The sequence below is a fragment of the Nicotiana tomentosiformis genome, chromosome 11, assembly GCF_000390325.3.
Source record: "Nicotiana tomentosiformis chromosome 11, ASM39032v3, whole genome shotgun sequence".
Taxonomy (NCBI): domain Eukaryota; kingdom Viridiplantae; phylum Streptophyta; class Magnoliopsida; order Solanales; family Solanaceae; genus Nicotiana; species Nicotiana tomentosiformis.
In genome coordinates, this window is record NC_090822.1 from 26625265 (window position 1) to 26645286 (window position 20022).

The window sequence follows — 20022 nt, forward strand, 5'->3', positions numbered from 1 at the left end:
AAGTTGTGCCATGTCTTGCCTAATCACCTCTCCCCACCTCTTCTTTGGCCTACGTCTACCTCTCTATAGGCCCTCCAATGTCAACCACTCACACCTCTTCACCGGGGCGTCTGTGCTCCTCTTTCTCACATGACCGAACCACCTGAGTCGCGCTTCCCGCATCTTGTCCTCAATAGGGGTCACACCTACCTTGTCGCGAATAACCTCATTTCTGATCCTATCTAACCTGGTGTGCCCGCACATCCATCTCAACATCCTCATCTCTGCTACCTTCATCTTCTGGGCATGAGCGAACTTGACTGGCCAACACTCAACCCCATACAACACCGTTGGTCTGACCATCACTCTATAGAATTTACCATTAAGTTTCGGGAGCACCTTCTTGTCACACAAAACATCTGAAGTGAGTCTCTATTTCATCCATCCCGCCCCAATATGATGTGTGACATCTTCATCAATCTCCACATCCCCTTGAATAATAGACCCAAGGTACTTAAAACTCATTCTCCTAGGGATGACCTGCGAGTCCAGCCTCACCTCCATTTCCCCTCCTTGAGTCTTGCCATTGAACTTACACTCCAAATATTCTGTCTTGGTCCTGATCAACTTGAAACCTTTAGATTCCAGGGTCTGTCTCCATACCTCTAATTGCACGTTCACACTGTCTCGCGTCTCGTCAATCAATATAATATCATCTGTAAATAGCATGCACCATGGCACCTCCCCTTAGATGTGGTGCACCAGTACGTCCATTACCAGAGCAAACAAAATTGTAGTAGCCTCCGAACACTGGAACCATTTAAATAATTTTCTCAATAATTGTTTTATTACATATTGAGTAATAAAAAAGTTTGCTCTTTTTTATTTGCATCCAAGTTACGGGTCATAAAGTTTGTTAATGCTTTGTGATTAATTGATATATGATAAGTCTCAGTTTAAAGAGTAGCCCTGCCCAGGGCTTTAGTCTAAGTGGTAAGAACGCACTGGGTGATATGTAGGTTAGACGCACGTTATAGGTTCGAATTATTCCATAAACAAAAACCTAATATTTAAGTGAAGAAGAGTATAACGATCCGATCGGTAGTTTTACTTTCTAGATCCCCGTTCTCCTAATTAACACTCCCCATATGTATTTTTACTATTTTATCACCTGCGAGGATGGTTGGATTAGATTTGGAAGGGTTTGGGTTGAAATCGTAACACTTAGTTCCTTAATAGTAGCCTATAATGGTTAAGTTTAACTTGACTCAACGTTTTGAGTAAACGACCTCGGAATCGGGATTTGACTATCCCAATAGGTTCGTATGATGATTTTGGACTTGAGCGTATGTTCGTATCGGGTTTCGGATGACTCGGGGGTGTTTCAGCGCTTAATATTGAAAGTTGGCGCATTGAAGGTTTTCAAGTTCTTTAAGTTTGGTTAGGAGTAGGTTTTGGTGTTACCGAGGTCCGTTTTGGATTCCGAGCCTGGGAATAGTTCTGTATGGTGATTTATGACTTGCACACAAAATTTGGTGTCATTCCGAGTAGTCTAGGTACAATTCGGCGCGTTCAGAGCAAGTTGAAAACTTGAAGTTCATAATTTGATTCAATTTGGTTTTGGGGTGTGATTCTTAGTTTTGATGTTGTTTTACGTGTTTCAAGAGTTTGATCAGGTCTGTACTATGGTTATGAACTTGTTGGTGCACTTGGACAGGATCCTGGGTGGCTCGGGTGAGTTTCGGACCGCCCGGAGCTGGTCCCAAAAATTTGGTGTGCTAGTTCTAGTTTCCTTCTTCGCGATCGCGAGGGCTCTATCGCGTTCGCGGAGAAGGAAATGTAAGGGGCTAAGGTTTTCTCTTCGCGTTCGCGACCCCTTGCTCGCGTTCGCGAAGGCCTGGGACCTGTGGCCTTCGCGTTCGCGTGAAAGGCCCACATTCGCGTACGAAGAAGGACCTGGGGGTGAGCTCTGTTACTCTTCATGTTCGCGAGCTGGACCCTGCATTCGCGAAGCTCAGGCGTGTCAGCCTTCGCGTTCGCATGTGGCTCCTCGCATTCGCAATGGCCTTTTTCCTGGGCACAGGGAGCTTGCCTTCGCGATCGCGAAGAAGAAATGCTTGGGCAATGAGTTTTAAAAATGAGGAGGGGTTTTCACCTAGCACTTTGAGGTAAGTAATTTCTATACAATGTGAGTTTAAATCATGCATTATGGGTAGATTTTAACATAGAAATTATAAAAAATTTAGGAGATTAATGAAAAACCTAGGTTTTGATAAAAATGAGATTTGACCACGAAATTGATTATGGAATTAAGTAAAAAATTATATATATGAGTTTGTGAGGCTATGGGTGATGTTTATCTTCGAAAATTTTCAGAATTCAGGCAAGTGGGCCTGGGGGCGAATTTTTTAAAATCTTTTAATTTGGGTTGGATAATTACTCTAATATCTAAATTATGAATTTTTGAGTATATATTGATTAAATTATATAACATTTGACTAGTTTCGGATTGTTCGGCATCGACTTGGGCTTTTAGAGTGGATTAGTGGACCGGAAGTGAGCTTTGGAACGAGATAAGTCTCTTGCCTAGCCTTGTAAGAGGGAACTCATCCCCTTAGGTGTATCCTGTTATGTATTTACTTGTGTGGGGAGCTACGTACGCACTAGGTGACGAGACTCCGTACGTAACTATATTCCACGATATATCTAGGTAGACTTAGATCCACATCATGCTTTTAATTGTACTGTTGTGATTATTTTGCGTATTGGTTGTCTTGAATAGAGCTGAGACTAGGGATTTTAAAGTTGCAATTATCGACTTAGCTTTCTTATTTTGGGAAAATGAGGAATACTTATTAATTATGAAAAATTCATGTCCTATCGCGTTGCAAGTACTTTCGCGAGCGAGGTAAATTTCTCTACTCTAATGGGATCGGGTCGTTCGCCTCGACAGTATAGTAACATCACTCTTATGGGATCAGGCAGTTCAGCTCGGCAGTATGGTAACACCACTCTTATGGGATCGGGTCGTTCGCCTCGGCAGTATGATGGTAACACTATTCTTATGGGATCCAGCCGTTCGCCTCGGCGATACTGAGTACCACTATTCTTATAGGATCGGGCCGTTCGCCTCGACAACTCCGTGCTTAATAATCGAAACGGGTTCCAGTTTGGATAATTGATTTAGTGCCTTCACGGCCAGTTATGAGATGTTGGTGATGTGTTACGGGTTCCTTATGTATTTATTGTAGTTGCTTTTATTTATCACATTGATACCTGTTGTATGCTCACCATGTCTACTTTATGCACTTTTACTATTATTATTGACCTCTAGTAAGTGTTAAGTCGACCCCTCGTCGAGGTTAGACTAGATACTTAGTGGGTACGCATTGTTCTCCGCACTCACGCTACACTTCTGCACTGATGTGCAGGTACTGAGACAGGTTCCACCAGTGGTCACGCGGGCGCGTAGCCGATCATCTACGGAGACTTAGGGGTGAGTTGCTTGCCTTGTTACGATCTGCAGCACCGGAGTCTCCTTCCATCTTATTTACTATTCATGTCTATTACTTTCGAACAATAGTTTTAGTAGTGTTGTATATTCCCTAGATTGCTCATGCTCTTGTAACGTCGGGTTTTGGGGATTTGTAGCACTTATGTACTGTTGTACTTGTCATTTCTATCACCGCAGACTATGTACGTATTATGTTGATATTTTGTTTAAAAAGACTTATCAAATTGCATGGCGGCGTTAGGTGCAGTCTCGACCTAGTACGGAATTAGGTCGTGACAAAGAGTAGAGGGGCAAACCCATTATCCACCGAGTTTTGAACCGTCTGCCAGATTCGACAATTTCTCAATTATAAAATAAAAAATAAAATAAAATAATTTTAAAAAAAAAGATTAAAAAGTAGCTCTTATGATATCTTTAGAAGGTAATAGCTTGTGGAAATCAAGGATTCAATTTACTTATGATGTATTAATACCAACCTAATCTAGTTGAGCAAATATATGAGGATACTAGAAATCTCCTGGCATCTTTTTGAGTACAAAATTTTCCCCTCGTTCTCCTCTTTTCATTGGCTTACAACAACAACCACAACCCAGTATAATCCCACTAATGGGGTCTGAGGAGGATAGTGTGTACGCAGACCTTACCCCTACCCTGGGGTAGAGAGGCTGTTTCCGATAGACCCTCGGCTCCCTCCTTCCAAGAACTCCCCATCTTGCTCTTGGGGTGACTTTTCATTGGCTTCCTGTCTTAATATCTGGGTTTAAATTAGCAAAGATCACATTTATTCCATGGCCGAAACTATTTACATTCGATAGCCGCAAAAGTGTCATATTTTGTATATAACATACAAAAATGCTTATATATACAAAAAAACAAATACTCATATCGTTTTAGCTAATATTTTAAGAGTGACTATACAATATCATTTTCCCTTCAAATTATAACTGGCTGATAAGTTAGGACGAATTTGTTTTGATCAACCTGTCTGGTTGTGAACAGTTCTGAACGAAAATCTCAATATGTAATTCTTGCAATTGGCTGATAAGTTAGAACGAGTTCAGGTGGCTTCTTATCCAGTTAGCATGAAAGTTTCCTTTATTTTTCTTTTTGAAAAAGTAATTTAAAAGTTTTATCTCCACTGTTTCTTCTTACTTTATAGTAAAACCTGAAGTTTTAAAAGTTGTTTATTTATCTTAGAAATTGACTCTCCAGTTATGGTCGTTTATGATGAAGTAGTCAACTGCAATAACAATCTGTCTTGGGAGGCTGTCTTCCCATTCTATTTCTGGCATATATGGTTAACAAGAAACCACAACTTCAAAAAAAAAAAAAAAGAGACCACATCTCTGTCCCCAATGTTATAGCAAAAGCCACAGAATACCATACTATATCAACAGGGGATACAATTGCGAAAAGAGGTGGTTATTTGGGTAAAGTGGGATCCCCTGCTAGGGGTCAGTACAAACTCAACACTGATGGGGCTGCACTAGGCAACCCAGGGAAAGGAGAAACTGGGGGTGTCTTTAGGACCTCCAGAGGTGATTGGATCCTAGGCTACATAGTAAGTCTGCCACACACCACTAATATCCAGGCTGAGCTAATTGCCCTACTACAGGGACTACAAATTGCAGAGTAAAGAGGCCTAACACCATTAGAAATAACCAGACTCTATAGAGGTTATAAAAATGCTTAGTGGGAAATGATGCTTATGAGTCTATTATCTCAATGCAAGTTGTTGATCAAAGGATAGGAAGAACAGTGGTGAAGCACGGTTACAAGGAGCAGAACAGGGTAGCTAATCTACTAGCAAAGGAAGGAGAAAGAAAAATCTTTTTTGAAAGGACAACTATGCTGGCAGTTCCTCCGGTGTTTTGCAAATGAAGTCTTTTGGGCAAACATCCTAGGAACTGCTTTTCCTAGAACCTTTTTGAAATGTAATAGTAATACTATGGAAAAATATTTAGATACTGCAGGGGATACTAATTACCCCTCTGATGTACCTATTTTGACAGTTTAGTTGATAATATAATCAACCCCTTTAATTAACCAAAAAAAAAAAAACTTGGTTTTTGTTGCCTCATGATTACTACTAAAAGTTTCTTTCGTCAAAAGGAACTTCTCAAAACCCTCGGTTGACACACTTATCCTTTTTATAGCATTACTGGCTTTGTCAACTTGTGCGCCTGGAGTATTTTTTCGGCACATGCTGTCTCCCACCAACATAAGAATCAAACAACTCTATCCATCAAGGGTCAAGGGTTAGGCAGAGAGGAAGAAATCACCTGATAATTTTTGTCTATGTTGGGTTTAAATCATAATCTCATGATTTTCACCCACCTCGTCAACCACTAAGTCACACCCTTCTAGGTACTCGGCATACATACATATTGAAGTTGCATGGACTTATGTTGAACTATCAATCAATAAACAAACAATAAGCAAATGTGGTCGATATGTGTAATATCAATGTCGCCAAGACACTATCAAATGCTGTCAATCCGAAAACAAGAACAAGACAATGCTTTGCGGAGTGCAACTCTGACTCTATGTAGTACTTAAACCTCAGTATAACTATTTGAACTCTTTAATCACACAAAAAGATAGGGGTCTCTTCTTAGTTGAACTCTGCTATCTCAAATACCCGTGCTGTTCCATCGATAGAGACAGAAACGAGGTACTCCCCATTGGACGATGCAGCTAGAGACTGAATTGCATCAGCGTGTCCGCTAAAGGTTCTCACACATTCTCCCGAACGGCTATCCCATATCCGCACTTTCCCATCAACACAACCTGTTGCCACATATCTATGTTGCCCCAGCCACAACAAGCATGCCACGCCCCCCTAAACAACGTATTTTCAGCAAATAGCAAGGCAATGAAAAAACTGGGGTTTACTACAAAACTTTCTTGAAATAGCATAGAGTATTTACAAAAGCAAATGAGCGTTCAACTGCATGTAAATATACAGATATATATACAGGGAGCAAAAGGAAGTTCAAACCTCATGTTCACATGTGGAGCGAGGTAAGGATTGTTGCAAGTCCCAAATAATAAGCTTATTATCCATGCCTCCAGTTGCAGCCCATGGAGCGCTGAAAGTATTTCAGATGATGAAAGTAGTTTAAAGAACCAATTATTAATTTAACAAACCAAAAACAAGTATTAGAGAAAGGAACATTCAAGGCATATGATAATCAATAAAGGAATTACTACAAAACTCCAAAGAATGGGAATAGCCACATCAGTCAAAATAGATTTAAATCCCTACATCCTATGTTTTATACCAAGCTCATTTCATTAAGAGGTACCCCCTTGTCTTCGTCTCTCATCCTGTTCTCCGTCTCGAAGGAATATTTCCATGCAAAGGCTACAGATCCAATCTTCAACCTATCATATGGAAAAAGACTTCCCAACAAAAACTATGCTTGTAATAGGCTAAAGATGAATGGTTCTTCGGGGTTAATATAAAAGCTTATCTCAAAGCAATCTTAGGTCACACATTGAATTTCGACGAAACACGGGAATAGTAACAGTGTAATGCTGACCTCTATGCCTAATAGAAAGACAACATTTAACCATACACAAACTGACAAACAAAAATGGTACAGATGAACGTAGCATCACACATGCATTCCTTTTATGAAGGAATACATACATATATGTGTGTGTGTATATATATATATATATATATATATATATATATATATATATATATAGTGTGAGTCACCTGTAACAGAAATCACTAAGTTATTCAAAAGATTGCTTCTATCATGCTGTATTGCTAGGAAATGAATGTATGGTTCATCATTAAATATATATAATTTTTTTTTTTTCTACTCACATCATAGGCTATTGGATTATCTTGGAAACAAGTTTCAAAGTACCAGTCTGACAGACGTATTTAAAACTACTCCACCATGACTTTCTTATTGTTAGGAAATCAATGTGTGATTCATCATAAAATATGCATCCATTTTTTCCCATTCACATCACCCACTAGATTTATGGAAAACAAGCTTCGACTTGCTAGTCCAACAAACAAATAACTAAATTGATGCTATATTATTCCACCATGACTTTCTTATCCTGGAAAGTTTGGTGCTTTCTTAGGTCCAACTCATGTCTAAATGTTGGAACTTTGCGGCACGGAGTCCATAACCAATTTGCGCATGTCTTACCCGTAATGGATTAACTCATTAAAACTTTGAGGTCACCAAAGTTCTACAATAAAGCCTCTCATTCAGGAGAAAGGCAAGACCTGGCATCAACAGTCTTCCAGTTTTCAGCAATAACAATATACACTTTTGAACCTTCTTAAGGACAAGAAGCTGTCTTAGCAGGTTGTTCTCATTTGAATACCATAATCTGTTACTTAAAGACAATTAGAGATCAATGAGAACTCCACAACATCTGAATGCAGCACAGCAAATTCAATTTCACGCCCAAAAAGATCCTCAGATAAATTAATAGATAACTGCTTAGAGACAGTTGATACTGAAGGTGCATCGAAGTGTTTTTTTTTTACGGAAAAGGGTTAAAAATACCCCTCTACTATTGGATATTGTTTAAAGTTACCCTCAACTATACTATTTGGTCATTTAAATCCCTACCATCTTACTATTGATCAGATTTGCCCTCCATTTAACAGAGGGGACACGTGGAGGCTTTCTAAGCCTTTTTAACCCCTAATCCTGAATTAAAATTTAAGCCAGACCCATTACCCATTATCCATAACCCAGTAAAATTTAGAAGCAAATATATTTTTAAAATTCAGCCGAGACCTTCAAAATTCAATTCCAATCGTTCTTCATTTTTTTTTAAACCTCAAATTCGAATTTCCAAGAGACCCAACAGCTTATGCCTTATGGTGTTTGAATCCTCTCCAAACAAAATCAAATATCAGTACAAGCTTCACAAGGTATTTCCCACAAGAAATTCGAACACCCAATTGATTTGAGTCACAACTTCGACGAATTTCCAGATTTGAGAGCCTCGACTCATCAATCGCATTTTACGAATTCGCTTATAAGTCTACATTTCGAGGGGTCTTCGACGATTTGCTTATCAGCTTCAGAACAAACATACCTCAGACCTGCGAAAATGCAAACCCAGATTCGAAGTTTTAAGCTCGGCAATGGTGACCTAGTTCTAAACCCCAAATCAGTGACGGGATTTTCGAACCCAACTTCCAAATCCGGGTTTCAAGAGAAGAGATCAAGGATAATTTTTTAGTTAAACACCAGACTTCTCAATGAAGAACAAGAATTAGTGAGATTTCAGATTTTAGAAGCAAAATGTGAGGTATTGGGGAGAGGTCATTAGGCAGGATATGGCACAGTTGGAGCTTGCCAAGAACACGACCCCTGATAGGAGGGCGTGGAAGTCGAGGATTAGGGTAGATGATTAGTAAGTAGTCAAGCGTGTCCCTTTTCTTTCTCAGCCCGGTAGCACTAGCGTTGGTACGGTATCTTTTTATTCTTAGTTGCTATTACTACCTATTGTTTGATTGCTATCTTTATTTCGCTTCCTTAATATCTTCTTATTGTTACTACTTGTTGCCACTGTTTCTATTCATTTTTCTCTTTAGCCGAGGATCTATCGGAAACATCCTCTCTACCTTCCCAGGGTAGGGGTAAGGCTGTGTACACCCTACCCTCCCTAGACCCCACTTATGGGAATTCACTGTGTTGTTGTAGAAGCAAACCGTGAAGAAAAAATATGAAGCAAACACGATTTTTCTAGTTTTGGATAATTTGTTAGTTAAACGCCAGATTTCTCAATGAAGAACAAGAATAAATGAGATTTCAGATTTTAGAAGCAAACTGTGAAGAACACCAGATTTTACTGGATTATGGGTAATGGGTCGAGTTAATTTAATTCAGGGTTGGTGGTAAGGTTTAGAAGGCCTCCACGTGCCCCCTTCGGTAGGGATTAAAATGACCAAATAGTATAATGGAGAGTAACTTTAAACAATATCCAATAGTAGATGGGTATTTTTTACCCTTTTCCGTTTTTTAAATATGTTCTTAACCAATAATCTAATATGTTATACTGGACTATGTCCACATAACTACTGTCTCTTTAGTAAAATCGTCCTCAGGAGATCTGACAACATTTGATTCCTCTCGGGCTAATTTTACAATAAAACAGTCAAGGGTTCAGTGGTCAAGGCATGTTCACATATTTGTGGTGATTGTTGCACGATATTTTAATTATTTACCAATCCGTCTCCTCTGTCCCCTTACAGATAAAGGGCATTCAAAGGGTTAAAATACAAGGATAGATAGAGAGATGTCAGATGTAGACAAAACCTTGCCGAAAAGCTGGCACATTCTATCGAATCTGTATGAGAACTCAGAGAAGTGACAACCTGACATAGAAAATAATAATCAGTGATCAGACAAACACCGTCCAAAGTCTGGAAGCATCAAATTACATAAAAAACCATTGTGAAAAATGTAAAGAGAAAATTATCATTCATCGAAGATTCTGACCCTTCCAGTAGTTATATTGACAATGTGAGCCGAACCATCCTTTGAACCTGAGAGAGCAAGAGCTGAATCCGAGCTGATCGTCAAGCATGTCAGTCCTTCCGTGTGGTACGGATGACCTTGCAACAATAAATAAACATTTTCAGAAATTAACAAATAATAATAGTAAGACCAGATCTGACAAATCATATACTCCCTCCATTTCAATTTAAATGATGTAGTTTGACTTGGCACAAAGTTTAAGAAAAAAAGAAACTCTTGAAATATGTGGTCCTAAAAGCTTAAGGGGCAAAAACTTTGTAGGGCCATGACATTTGTGTGGCATAAAAGCTTCTCATTAAGGGTAAAGTGGGTAAAATAAAAAATTTAAAGTTAAATTATCTCCAAATATAGAAATGTGTCATTTTTTTTTGGAACGGACTAATAAGGAAAGTGTGTCATTTAAATTGAAATAGAGTGAGTATTAATCTAGAAAAGTACAAACAACAACAAAAACCCAAGTTTAATCCTAAAAGTGGGGTCTAAATCTAGAAAAATAGTTTCTCTAATAAAAGACCAATGTTATGACAGCAAATCTCGCCACTGATAAGAGTGCTAACATCATTTATTGGAATGGAAGTACAGAGAGCCAGCTCAATATAGCATATTGAAAGAAAGAAACAAGCAAGATAATCAATAAGCATGGATTAAGGTCCTTGAAAATGAAAAAGAAATGCTAACTCAGCAATATATTATTAGCATATGCTACTATCCACAGTTTTTATCCAGCATTTTATATCTCAGCCACATTCCCCGAAATAGGGAAACATATTTTTGCGCAAATGAGAGAAAGCCTTCTATCTGTAAGCTTCCTACCCCTATTTGTGGTATGTGGGTCGGACGAGGGAGTGTTGGAGGCAGAATAAAAGCTTTACTTTTCACCTAATTTTGGAATGTGTGATGCAAAAGAAATCAAGATATTAGCAGCCAGAAAGCAAAAATCTCACCTCTTACCACATGGATACTCTGGGCACTCTTTGGATCCCATATCCTCAGGGTTGCATCATCGGACCCAGTACAAATCGATTTACCTGAGCAAGCATATATAAGAAACATAAGTTCTACTCAAAAGGAGGTAAACACTGGAAATTTTACCAGAGAAACAGGGAAGTACCATCAGGAGTGAAACCACCACAGGTTACACTACCACTATGACCTAAAAACGTGTTCATGAAAGCACTGTTATCAGCATTCCACATCCAAACGGAAGAATCCTCTGAACCTGCCAACACCACATGTCCTCTCGGATGCCACCTGACCCACTGAGCACCTCACATTTCATAATTGATTCCAAATTTTACACAAAAATAGGATTTGTTACGCACGAGAAAATGTTTCACCTCTATTCCGCCTCCAGGACCTTCAAGTGTGCCATTCAGACCACCTGAAGTTATGTTCCACACTCTTATATTCCCGTCAAGGCTCCCAGAAGCAAGCAACTGACCATCAGTACTAAAAGCCAAACTCGATACAGAATCTGTGTGACCTGCAGCATAATCAAACAACTTACATTAAACCATGAATCATTCAGATGATAAACAAAAGAAAAGGATTCTTGGGGTTAGTCAAGACTCAATTACCTTGTAACTCAAAAGCAAAATCACCATAACCAATCTTCCACATAAATCCTCTATCATCTCCACCACCTGTTGCCACCAAACTAGCATCTGTTGGGCTGCAGGTAACGGTATATAGTTCACCTATAAAGAGGAAAAGGTATTGAAAAATTAAATTATCAAGAAAAAAGTAAGCACCATAAAGTACAAACTACTTATACACTATACCCAATTAGGATGCATTGACAACAGTAAACTCATGGCTGCATCTAACCTTATCCAAAAGAACTCATGGCTGCATCTAACTATTAACTACTACAAAATCCATGAAACACATTTAAGCTCCATATCTAAAATCATTGTGCCAGTGAGGTTAAACCATCTTATGTGAAGCAGGTCACCAGCAGCAGATGCAAATTTTTGGAAATGCCAAAATAATTACATTGATGTGTGTGAAATTCCCAGATATAAAATCATTGTGCCAGTGAGGTTAAACCATCTTATGCGAAGCAGGTTCACCAGCAGCAGATGCAAATTTTTGGAAATGCAAAAATAATTACATTGATGTGTGTGAAACTCCCGGATACAAATACCAGAAAGAGGACCAACATCTGATGCAAAAATCTTGTTTATATTTCCAGAACCAGAAGCCTAGAACAGTTAGCTAGAATCATATCATATTTTGTTCTTTTTCATTTTTTGATCAAGTAATTTTTTCTCTTTCATTGCAGGATGTCCTTTTCCAAAAGCATGTTATAGAATGCTCCAACTGAAATCAATAAGATTTAGTTGGATATAAACAAAATCCTAATTTTTATCTTAATTTGGGAAAAATTGAATCTTGTCCTTCGGGAACAATCTCGATCCAAGAAAAACATAGCCCTTTTTCAAATTTCATATTCCACGCATAAAACTTGTTTGGTAATAAGCATTGGCATCTGGTTCTACTTTCTACGACTACTACTACACCATGATCCATCAGTGTCTTTAAAACCGCTGGTTTTCTTTTTTCATATCTTAAGAAATTGTATGTATGCTCCACCATGACCACTGGTTTTCTCTTTCATCGTCCAATTTTTCTTAGTACTCAGTATTTGTTCAAGCTTGCCTATTGGAAAAATTAGCTTTGCTTATTTGATTGACGATTCGACAATGCACTTCCTAGTAAAATCTGTCCACTTATTTGAAGCACCATCAATCAAAGGCAATATCACTTCTAAGTGTAGAATTCTATGCGACTGAAAAGGCAACGTTTCCCCATTTAGTCAGCTAAACAACCTATCTATACCTCACACATGTTTTTTTAACCGACACACAAAGAGACTCAACATAACATTAGGCAACCTCCAGTTTTCCAACTGCAGCAGGACTAAAACGAAAGTTGCAACTGAATAAGAATATCAACTGAGCGCTGTTCATCATTCAAATATCAAATTACAAGAATACTAAAAGAAGTACAATACCAGTATGGCCCGTGAATGTATGAACCGAATCATCAGCTTCATCTGGAACAATTATCCCAAACATCCATATCAGTATGCTAATTAATCCAAAAAAAAAGTTTTGAACTAAACACCCCACTCCCCTCCCCCTCCCCTCTCCCCACTCCCCCCCAAAACAAATGCACCCAACCGAAAAATAAGTAATACAAAGTCCAAACCCAGAATTACAGCAATAATTCAATTTCGCAAAGTTCGCAGCTTGCAGTAAGATATCCTCTCCCTGTCACAATTTATGTGGTACACTTTACTTTTTAGTCTGTCCCGAAAAAAATAACATCATTCTATATATAGAAACAATTTAACTTTGAAATATGCATTTTACCCTTTATAAGATGATTTATAGCCCAACAAATGTCCATGGCTTGTTTTAGACCACAAGTTACAATAGTCTTTCTTTATTTCTTAAACCTGGAGTGCAGTCAAATACATTCACATAAATTGGGATGGAGGGAGCAAGTAAAAGTAATTACAGCAGAAACATGAGGAACCAAGATATATGAAATTTTGGCTGTTTATACTCAGAAGGTTTCTAGAAGTGATTAAGTCAAATAGAAAGCTGAAAACTTAAAACAAAAGACTTCCATTGAGCCAAACATAACTCACCTAACAATCTTCCTCCTCCATCTTCTTCTCCTTCATCATCTTCATCAGCATCAATTAACTCTGCAACCATTATTTGTTTTGTAATTGTCCATAAATCTAACTAAACTAAAATAATATAAAAAGAAGAGTTTGGGGGAAAAGATTGGATTTTGTTTTATACCTTCTTCATCGACGTTTATTTCTTGAATGATATCACTTTCATCTATGAAGACCTCTTCTTCGTGTTCGTCTTCTTCGTGGTGCGGTGATGGAGAGTTCATGATTATCCCCTAAACGCCGTCGTATGAATGAGATTACGGCGGAGGAGGCGGCGGAAGAAACGCGGTGGATGTAGTGATTTTGGGGTTTAAGGAGGGTATTAGAAGGAAAATAATTCATTGGCCAAAATTGGAAAAGAAAGTTAATTTAATTACATAAATGTAAAATGTTGACTATTTAAATATGAATAAAATTCGGGGGAAAAAAAAACATTAGGAATGCCACTCTTTTAGTGCTCCCCTCGCTCCCTCACCGATGATTACTGTTTTACTGCTCTCCTCGCTCCCTCACTGATGATTACGTGTTTTTGGGTATACTATTTTTTGACATGCCGCGTGTAATCCATATGAATGACAAAGTTAAAAAGGTTATATTACTAAAAATGTATTTGAGTTATAAAACTAAATGTAATTAAATTCTTAAAAAATATAAATATGATCTTATAAAATTAAAGATACAAAAAGTTTCTTTTGTATTCAAGTTCAATCGAGAGCGAGGAAGTGTATTAGATTCCTCAAGTCCACATACACGTTTTGGACATTGAAGAGGGACCAAAATGCCATTGCATTTTCTCAAATACACAATTCGCATTCATAATGCTTCCTTTTAGGAAGGCGTGCAGTGATTTGCTAAATTAAAAATGAAAAAATAAATAATTTTCAATATTTTACTGATAAAATAAGTATTCATATTGTTACGATCCAAAATCCAACATGTCGTGATGGCGCCTATCTCGATACTAGGCAAGCCGATAATCTCAATAAACTATAATTTCTTTTAAGTTTGGAAATATAATATTTAAATACAATACAAAATCCCACAAATACTAATATGAACACTCCCCAAAACCTGGTGTCACTGAGTACATGGGCATCTAATATGAATACAAGTCGGGAAAAGTACGGTCTATAATAGTCTAAGACCAAAATAGAGTAATAAAGAAATAGGGAAGAAAAGACATGGTCTGCGAAATACTGCAGCTACCTCTGAATCTCCGGAAAATCAGCTATACACAAGAATCAACACCCTCTATGTCCGGGAACACCTGAATCTGCACACGAAGTGCAGGGTGTAGTATGAGTACAACTAACTCAGCAAGTAGCAATAATAAATAAGAAACTGAAGATAGTGACGAGCTATACAATTATAGTTCATTTTCAGCAATTTCGGCAAAGAATAAACATGTTTTCAAATCCGACAGTTTAAGTCAAATCAATTTTATACAATTCAAGTTCATGTAATCCGGATATAGAATCTTTCAGAAATTTTATCACGATAGTAGATAACAATTAAGTGCATCAACTAATGAAAAACAAGTACAGCCTCTCAGGACAACAATCACCCACTAGGCTCCCAGCTCTCATCACTCACACTCAATGGGTACCCGTACTCACTAGGGTTGTATAAACTCTGGAGGGGCTCCTACAGCCCAAGCGTTATAATCTGCACGGATAACTCACGTGCCATATATATATATATATATATATATATATATATATATGGAGATCCGCACGGACAACTCACGTGTTATAGTATAATATAAGGATCCGCACGGCCAATTCACATACTGCACGGCCAACTTATGTGCTATAGTATAATATGAGGATCTGCACGGACAACTCACGTGCTGCACGGACAACTCACGTGCTATAGTATAATATCTCACAATCAGGCCCTCGGTCTCACTCGGTCATAAAGCTCTCCATTCTCTCGGGCTCTCAACAATCATAAAATCAGCACAAACAACAATGATATGATACATCAATAATGAACAATAGAGACTGAGATAAAATAATCAAGTAAACTGTGACTAAGTACAAAATAACAATTTAAGCAGATAATTCAACATGTACACAACCTCTGTGGGTCCCATCAATACCCACATATAGCCTAAGCATGGTTTCTAACATGACTTATTGTAATGACCCAACCGGTCATTTTAACTTTTAGAACCTCGTTCCCTAAAATAAAACTCCATGTATGTGCTTTTAATGATTTATGACTTGCGAGGATGGTTGGTTCGGGATTTGAAAGTGTTTGGGTTGAAACCGGAACACTTGGTTCCTTAAGTTGGCCTTAAAGTGCTAAATTTGACTTCGATCAATATTTTGATAAAACGACCCCGGAATAGAATTTTGACGATTCCAACAGCTCCGGATGGTGATTTTGGACTTAGGAGCGTGTTCGCAATTTTATTTGGAAGTTTGTACTTAAATTAGGCTTGAAATGGCTAAAATAGAAATTTAAGTTTGGAAGTTTGACCGGGGAGTTGACTTTTTGATATCGGAGTCGTAGTCCAGTTCTGAAAAATTTTATAGCTCCGTTATGTCATTTATGACTTGTGTGCAAAATTTGAGGTAAATCGGACTTGAATTGATAGGGTTCGGTACATAATATATAAGTTGGAAATCTTAAGTTTCATTAAGCTTGAATTGGATGATTCGTGATTTTAGCGTTGTTTGGTGTGATTTGAGGGTTCGACTTAGTTCGTATGATGTTTTGGGACTTGCTGGTATAATTGGTTGAGGTCCCGAGGGGCTCGGGTGAATTTCGGACGACTAACGGATCACTTTTGGCCTTTGAAACACTACTAATAGCTGCTGGTATTTTCTTCTCGTATCCTTATACGCGATCGCGTATGTTGGTCTGCGATCACGTAAAGTAATTTAGGCAGAGGTGGATTTATTCTACGCGTTCGCATGAATAGGGTTGCGATCACGTAGGGTTAATTTAGGCAGCTGGGAATTTGTTCACTGCACTCGTAGAATTGGCCAATGTGTGTATCGCGATCGCGTGTCATTATTTGCGATCGCGTAGGGGAAATTTGAGAGGAAGTTGGGCCACGCGTTTGTGCTACGCGATCGCGTGAAGAGGGATGCGATCGCGTAGAGTCAGAACTTGGTGCATTGCGATCGCGTGGGACTTGATGCGATCGCGTAGGGTTAATGTTTGGGCAGAAAATTTGTGATACGCGATCGCGTAGAAGAAATCACTAGGCAGAGAGTCTAAGTTCTGAAAATGGGACTTCGTCCCATTTTTTATTTTTAACGATTTGGAGCTCAGATTTAGGCGATTTGTGGGAGATTTTCAGAGAAAACAACGGGGTAAGTGTTCTTAACTCAATATTGATTAAATTACCCGAATCCATCACTATTGAAGTGGTTTAATTGGTGAATTGAGTTGGAAAAGTTTGAAAACCCTCTTGGATAGATTTGAGGATTTGAGGGCCGAATTGTTATCGGAATTTAGTGATTTTGGTATGGGTAGATTCGTGGTTGAATGGGTGTTAATATTTCGTAACTTTCGTCAGATTTCGAGACGTGGGTCTTACGGACGAATTTTTAATTAATTTCAGAATTTTTTATTGAAAATGTAGTATTTTCTTATAGAATTGATTCTTATAATTTAGTGATTGTATCGATTATTTTTGGCTAGATTCGATCTAGACAGAGTTGGATAATCGTGGAAAAGGTCTTATAGTGGATTAAATTGGAGCAAGACGAGGTAAGTCTCTTGTCTAATCTTGCGAGGGAGAAATTACCTCATAGGTGATTAAAATTAAATAATTTTTGCTAATTGTGGGGGCTACGTACGCACGAGGTGACGAGAGTCCGTGCGTAGCTACTATTTATGCTAAAATCCGGGTAGTTTATAACTCAAAGCATGAATTACTTGAGTAAATTATATTCTTTATTTAATTAATATTATTTGATATATACATATATTGTGAATTGTTAGATAAAAATATTAAAGGATGAAATTCTCATATACTTGATTTTCTGTTTAAATTAATTAATTGTTAAGAAAATTTGTTCTTCCTCTCGAATTTATCTTATAATAAATATACTCTCCTTCCGGAGGTACATAAGAAAATGTCCTCCTTTCTTGTGGAGCGGGCCGAACACCTCGGCAGGATAGATGCATCTATGGATCGCGCCGCACGTCCCTCGGCAGTGTACACGACACTCTGGATCGGGTCATACGTCTTCGGCAGAAATCGTGCTTAATAATAATAATTATACGATACTTTAATAATTTATTTCAGCTTGCAAAGCTAATTGATAAATTGAAAAATCCTTGGAATTTAATGAATTATTATTCTTGCTTGTTAAAGAATTAATTGTTATTCCTGTAAATGACATTTAATTGATAAATTGGAAATTATTTGAATTGAAGGAATTTAATTAATATATTGAGAATTGTTGCATTTGAAGGAATTTGATTATTTTCGCTGATTTAAATAAATTATTTTAAAGTTTGTAAATCATGCTGATTTAAATGTCCTAATTGTATTTCAATTATTATTATTATTGACCCATAGTGAGTGTCAAAGTCGGTCATCTCATCTCTACCACTTCGAGATTAGGCTTGATACATACTGGGTACATGTTATTTACGTTCTCATACTACACTTGCTGCACTTTTTGTGCAGGAACTGAGGCAAGTACTAGTGGGGGATCTATCGTTTTACACCCACGCTATCGAGGAGCATAGTGGTGAGCTGCCTTTCTGAGCCGTTCTGCAGCTACTAGTGTCTCTCCTTGTATCTTTTTATTCTGTCTATTTTATTTCAGACAGTAATTGAGGTTTTGTATAATCTACTAGATGCTCATACACTTATGACATCAGGTCTTGGCACACACATTGGTAGAATTTGGGCTTTATTATTTTTCTTGGCTTTAAATTTTGTCAATATATGCTTAATTTATTAACTGGGTTTGCCTAGCTGTAGTGTTGGGCGCCATCACGACCTATAGGTGAAAATGGGTCGTGACAACATGGTATCAGAGCACTAGGTTCACTTAGGTCTCACATGTTATGAGCAGGCCTAATAGAGTCTTGCGGATCGGTACGGAGACGTCTGCACTTATCTTCGAGAGGCTATAGGGTGTTAGGAAATTACCTTTCTTCATATTCCATCGTGCAATTAATGTAGTACTAAATATCCTTCTCTTATTCTCTCACAAATGGTGAGAACGCGCTCGAATGAAGTTCCAGACCAGGGAAGAGCTACTCCCCAGTTGCTAGAGGCTGAGGCTGAGGGAGGGCTCCAGCCCGTGGTAGTCTGGTAGAGAGCGAGGACATCCCAGGACTGTTCCAGTTATGCCGCCAGTGGGTCCAACAGAGAATCCCATTATTGAGGAGTAGGGTGAGGTGCCTGTGGCAGAGCCAGCTCCGGTGGATTTCACATCTGCACCGGGATTTCAGGATGTCATGGGTCGTATGTTACGGTTCATGGACAATATGACTCAGGCCGGTTTATTTCCCGCAGACCCAGCGATATCTCAGGTGGGCGGGGGAGCACAGACCCCTACCACGCAGGCTCATGGACATGCAGCATAACTGGACAACATGGTATCAGACCTAGGGTGCACTGCCAGTATGTGGAGCTCAGCCAGTGGAAGCAACTACACCTGAGCCCAGGCCAGCTGTAGTCGCCGATCCTCAGAAACTATTGGACAGATGGACTAGACTACATCCTCCTGTCTTTGGGGGTGAGCGACATGAGGATCCACAGGACTTCATTGATCGTTGCAGGGACAGACTGCACAACATGAGGATATTGGAATCTCATGGGGTTGACTTTGCTACTTTTCAGCTAGAGGACAGAGCTCATAAATGGTGGCAGTCTTATGCTCTTGGCAGACCAACAAATTCTCCTCCCATGACTTGGGACAGGTTCACCCGTATCTTCTTGGACAGGTATATTCCACCCTCCCAGAGGGAAGAGTTGCGATTTTAGTTTGAGCAGCTCCAGCAGAGTTAGATGTCAGTGACTGATTATGAGGCGAGGTTTTCTAAATTATCTCACCATGCACTTATGATACTCCCTACTGAGGCGGAGAGAGTGCGGAGGTTTGTAGCCGGTTTATATACTGGTATTCAGGCCACTATGGCTCGAGAGGTTGAGATGGGTACTTCTTATGAGCGAGTTATGGAGATAGCCCGGAGGATTGAGGGTGTGCGTCAGCGGAGCCGAGAGCAGATTATGAGAGATAAGCGGTTCAGGTACTCTGGAGAGTTCAGAGGTGCTCCGTCTGGGGGTAGAGGTCAGTTCTTGAGGGGTCAGTCCAGCAGAC

At 38.8% G+C, this 20022-nt stretch overlaps 1 protein-coding gene across 1 annotated transcript; it reads right to left on the minus strand.

Annotated features, from left to right (window-relative positions):
• Positions 1 to 5896: 5896 nt before the first annotated feature.
• Positions 5897 to 14090, minus strand: LOC104107756 (uncharacterized). The gene is made up of 11 exons (XM_009616638.4): positions 13845 to 14090; positions 13685 to 13744; positions 13043 to 13084; positions 11604 to 11723; positions 11364 to 11509; positions 11138 to 11285; positions 10971 to 11054; positions 9988 to 10103; positions 9805 to 9863; positions 6495 to 6585; positions 5897 to 6335 (listed from the first exon to the last, which is right to left on the minus strand). Exons 1-11 carry the CDS (start codon positions 13942 to 13944, stop codon positions 6108 to 6110), a joined length of 1194 nt encoding a protein of 397 aa, XP_009614933.1. The 5' UTR covers positions 13945 to 14090; the 3' UTR covers positions 5897 to 6107.
• Positions 14091 to 20022: the final 5932 nt, after the last annotated feature.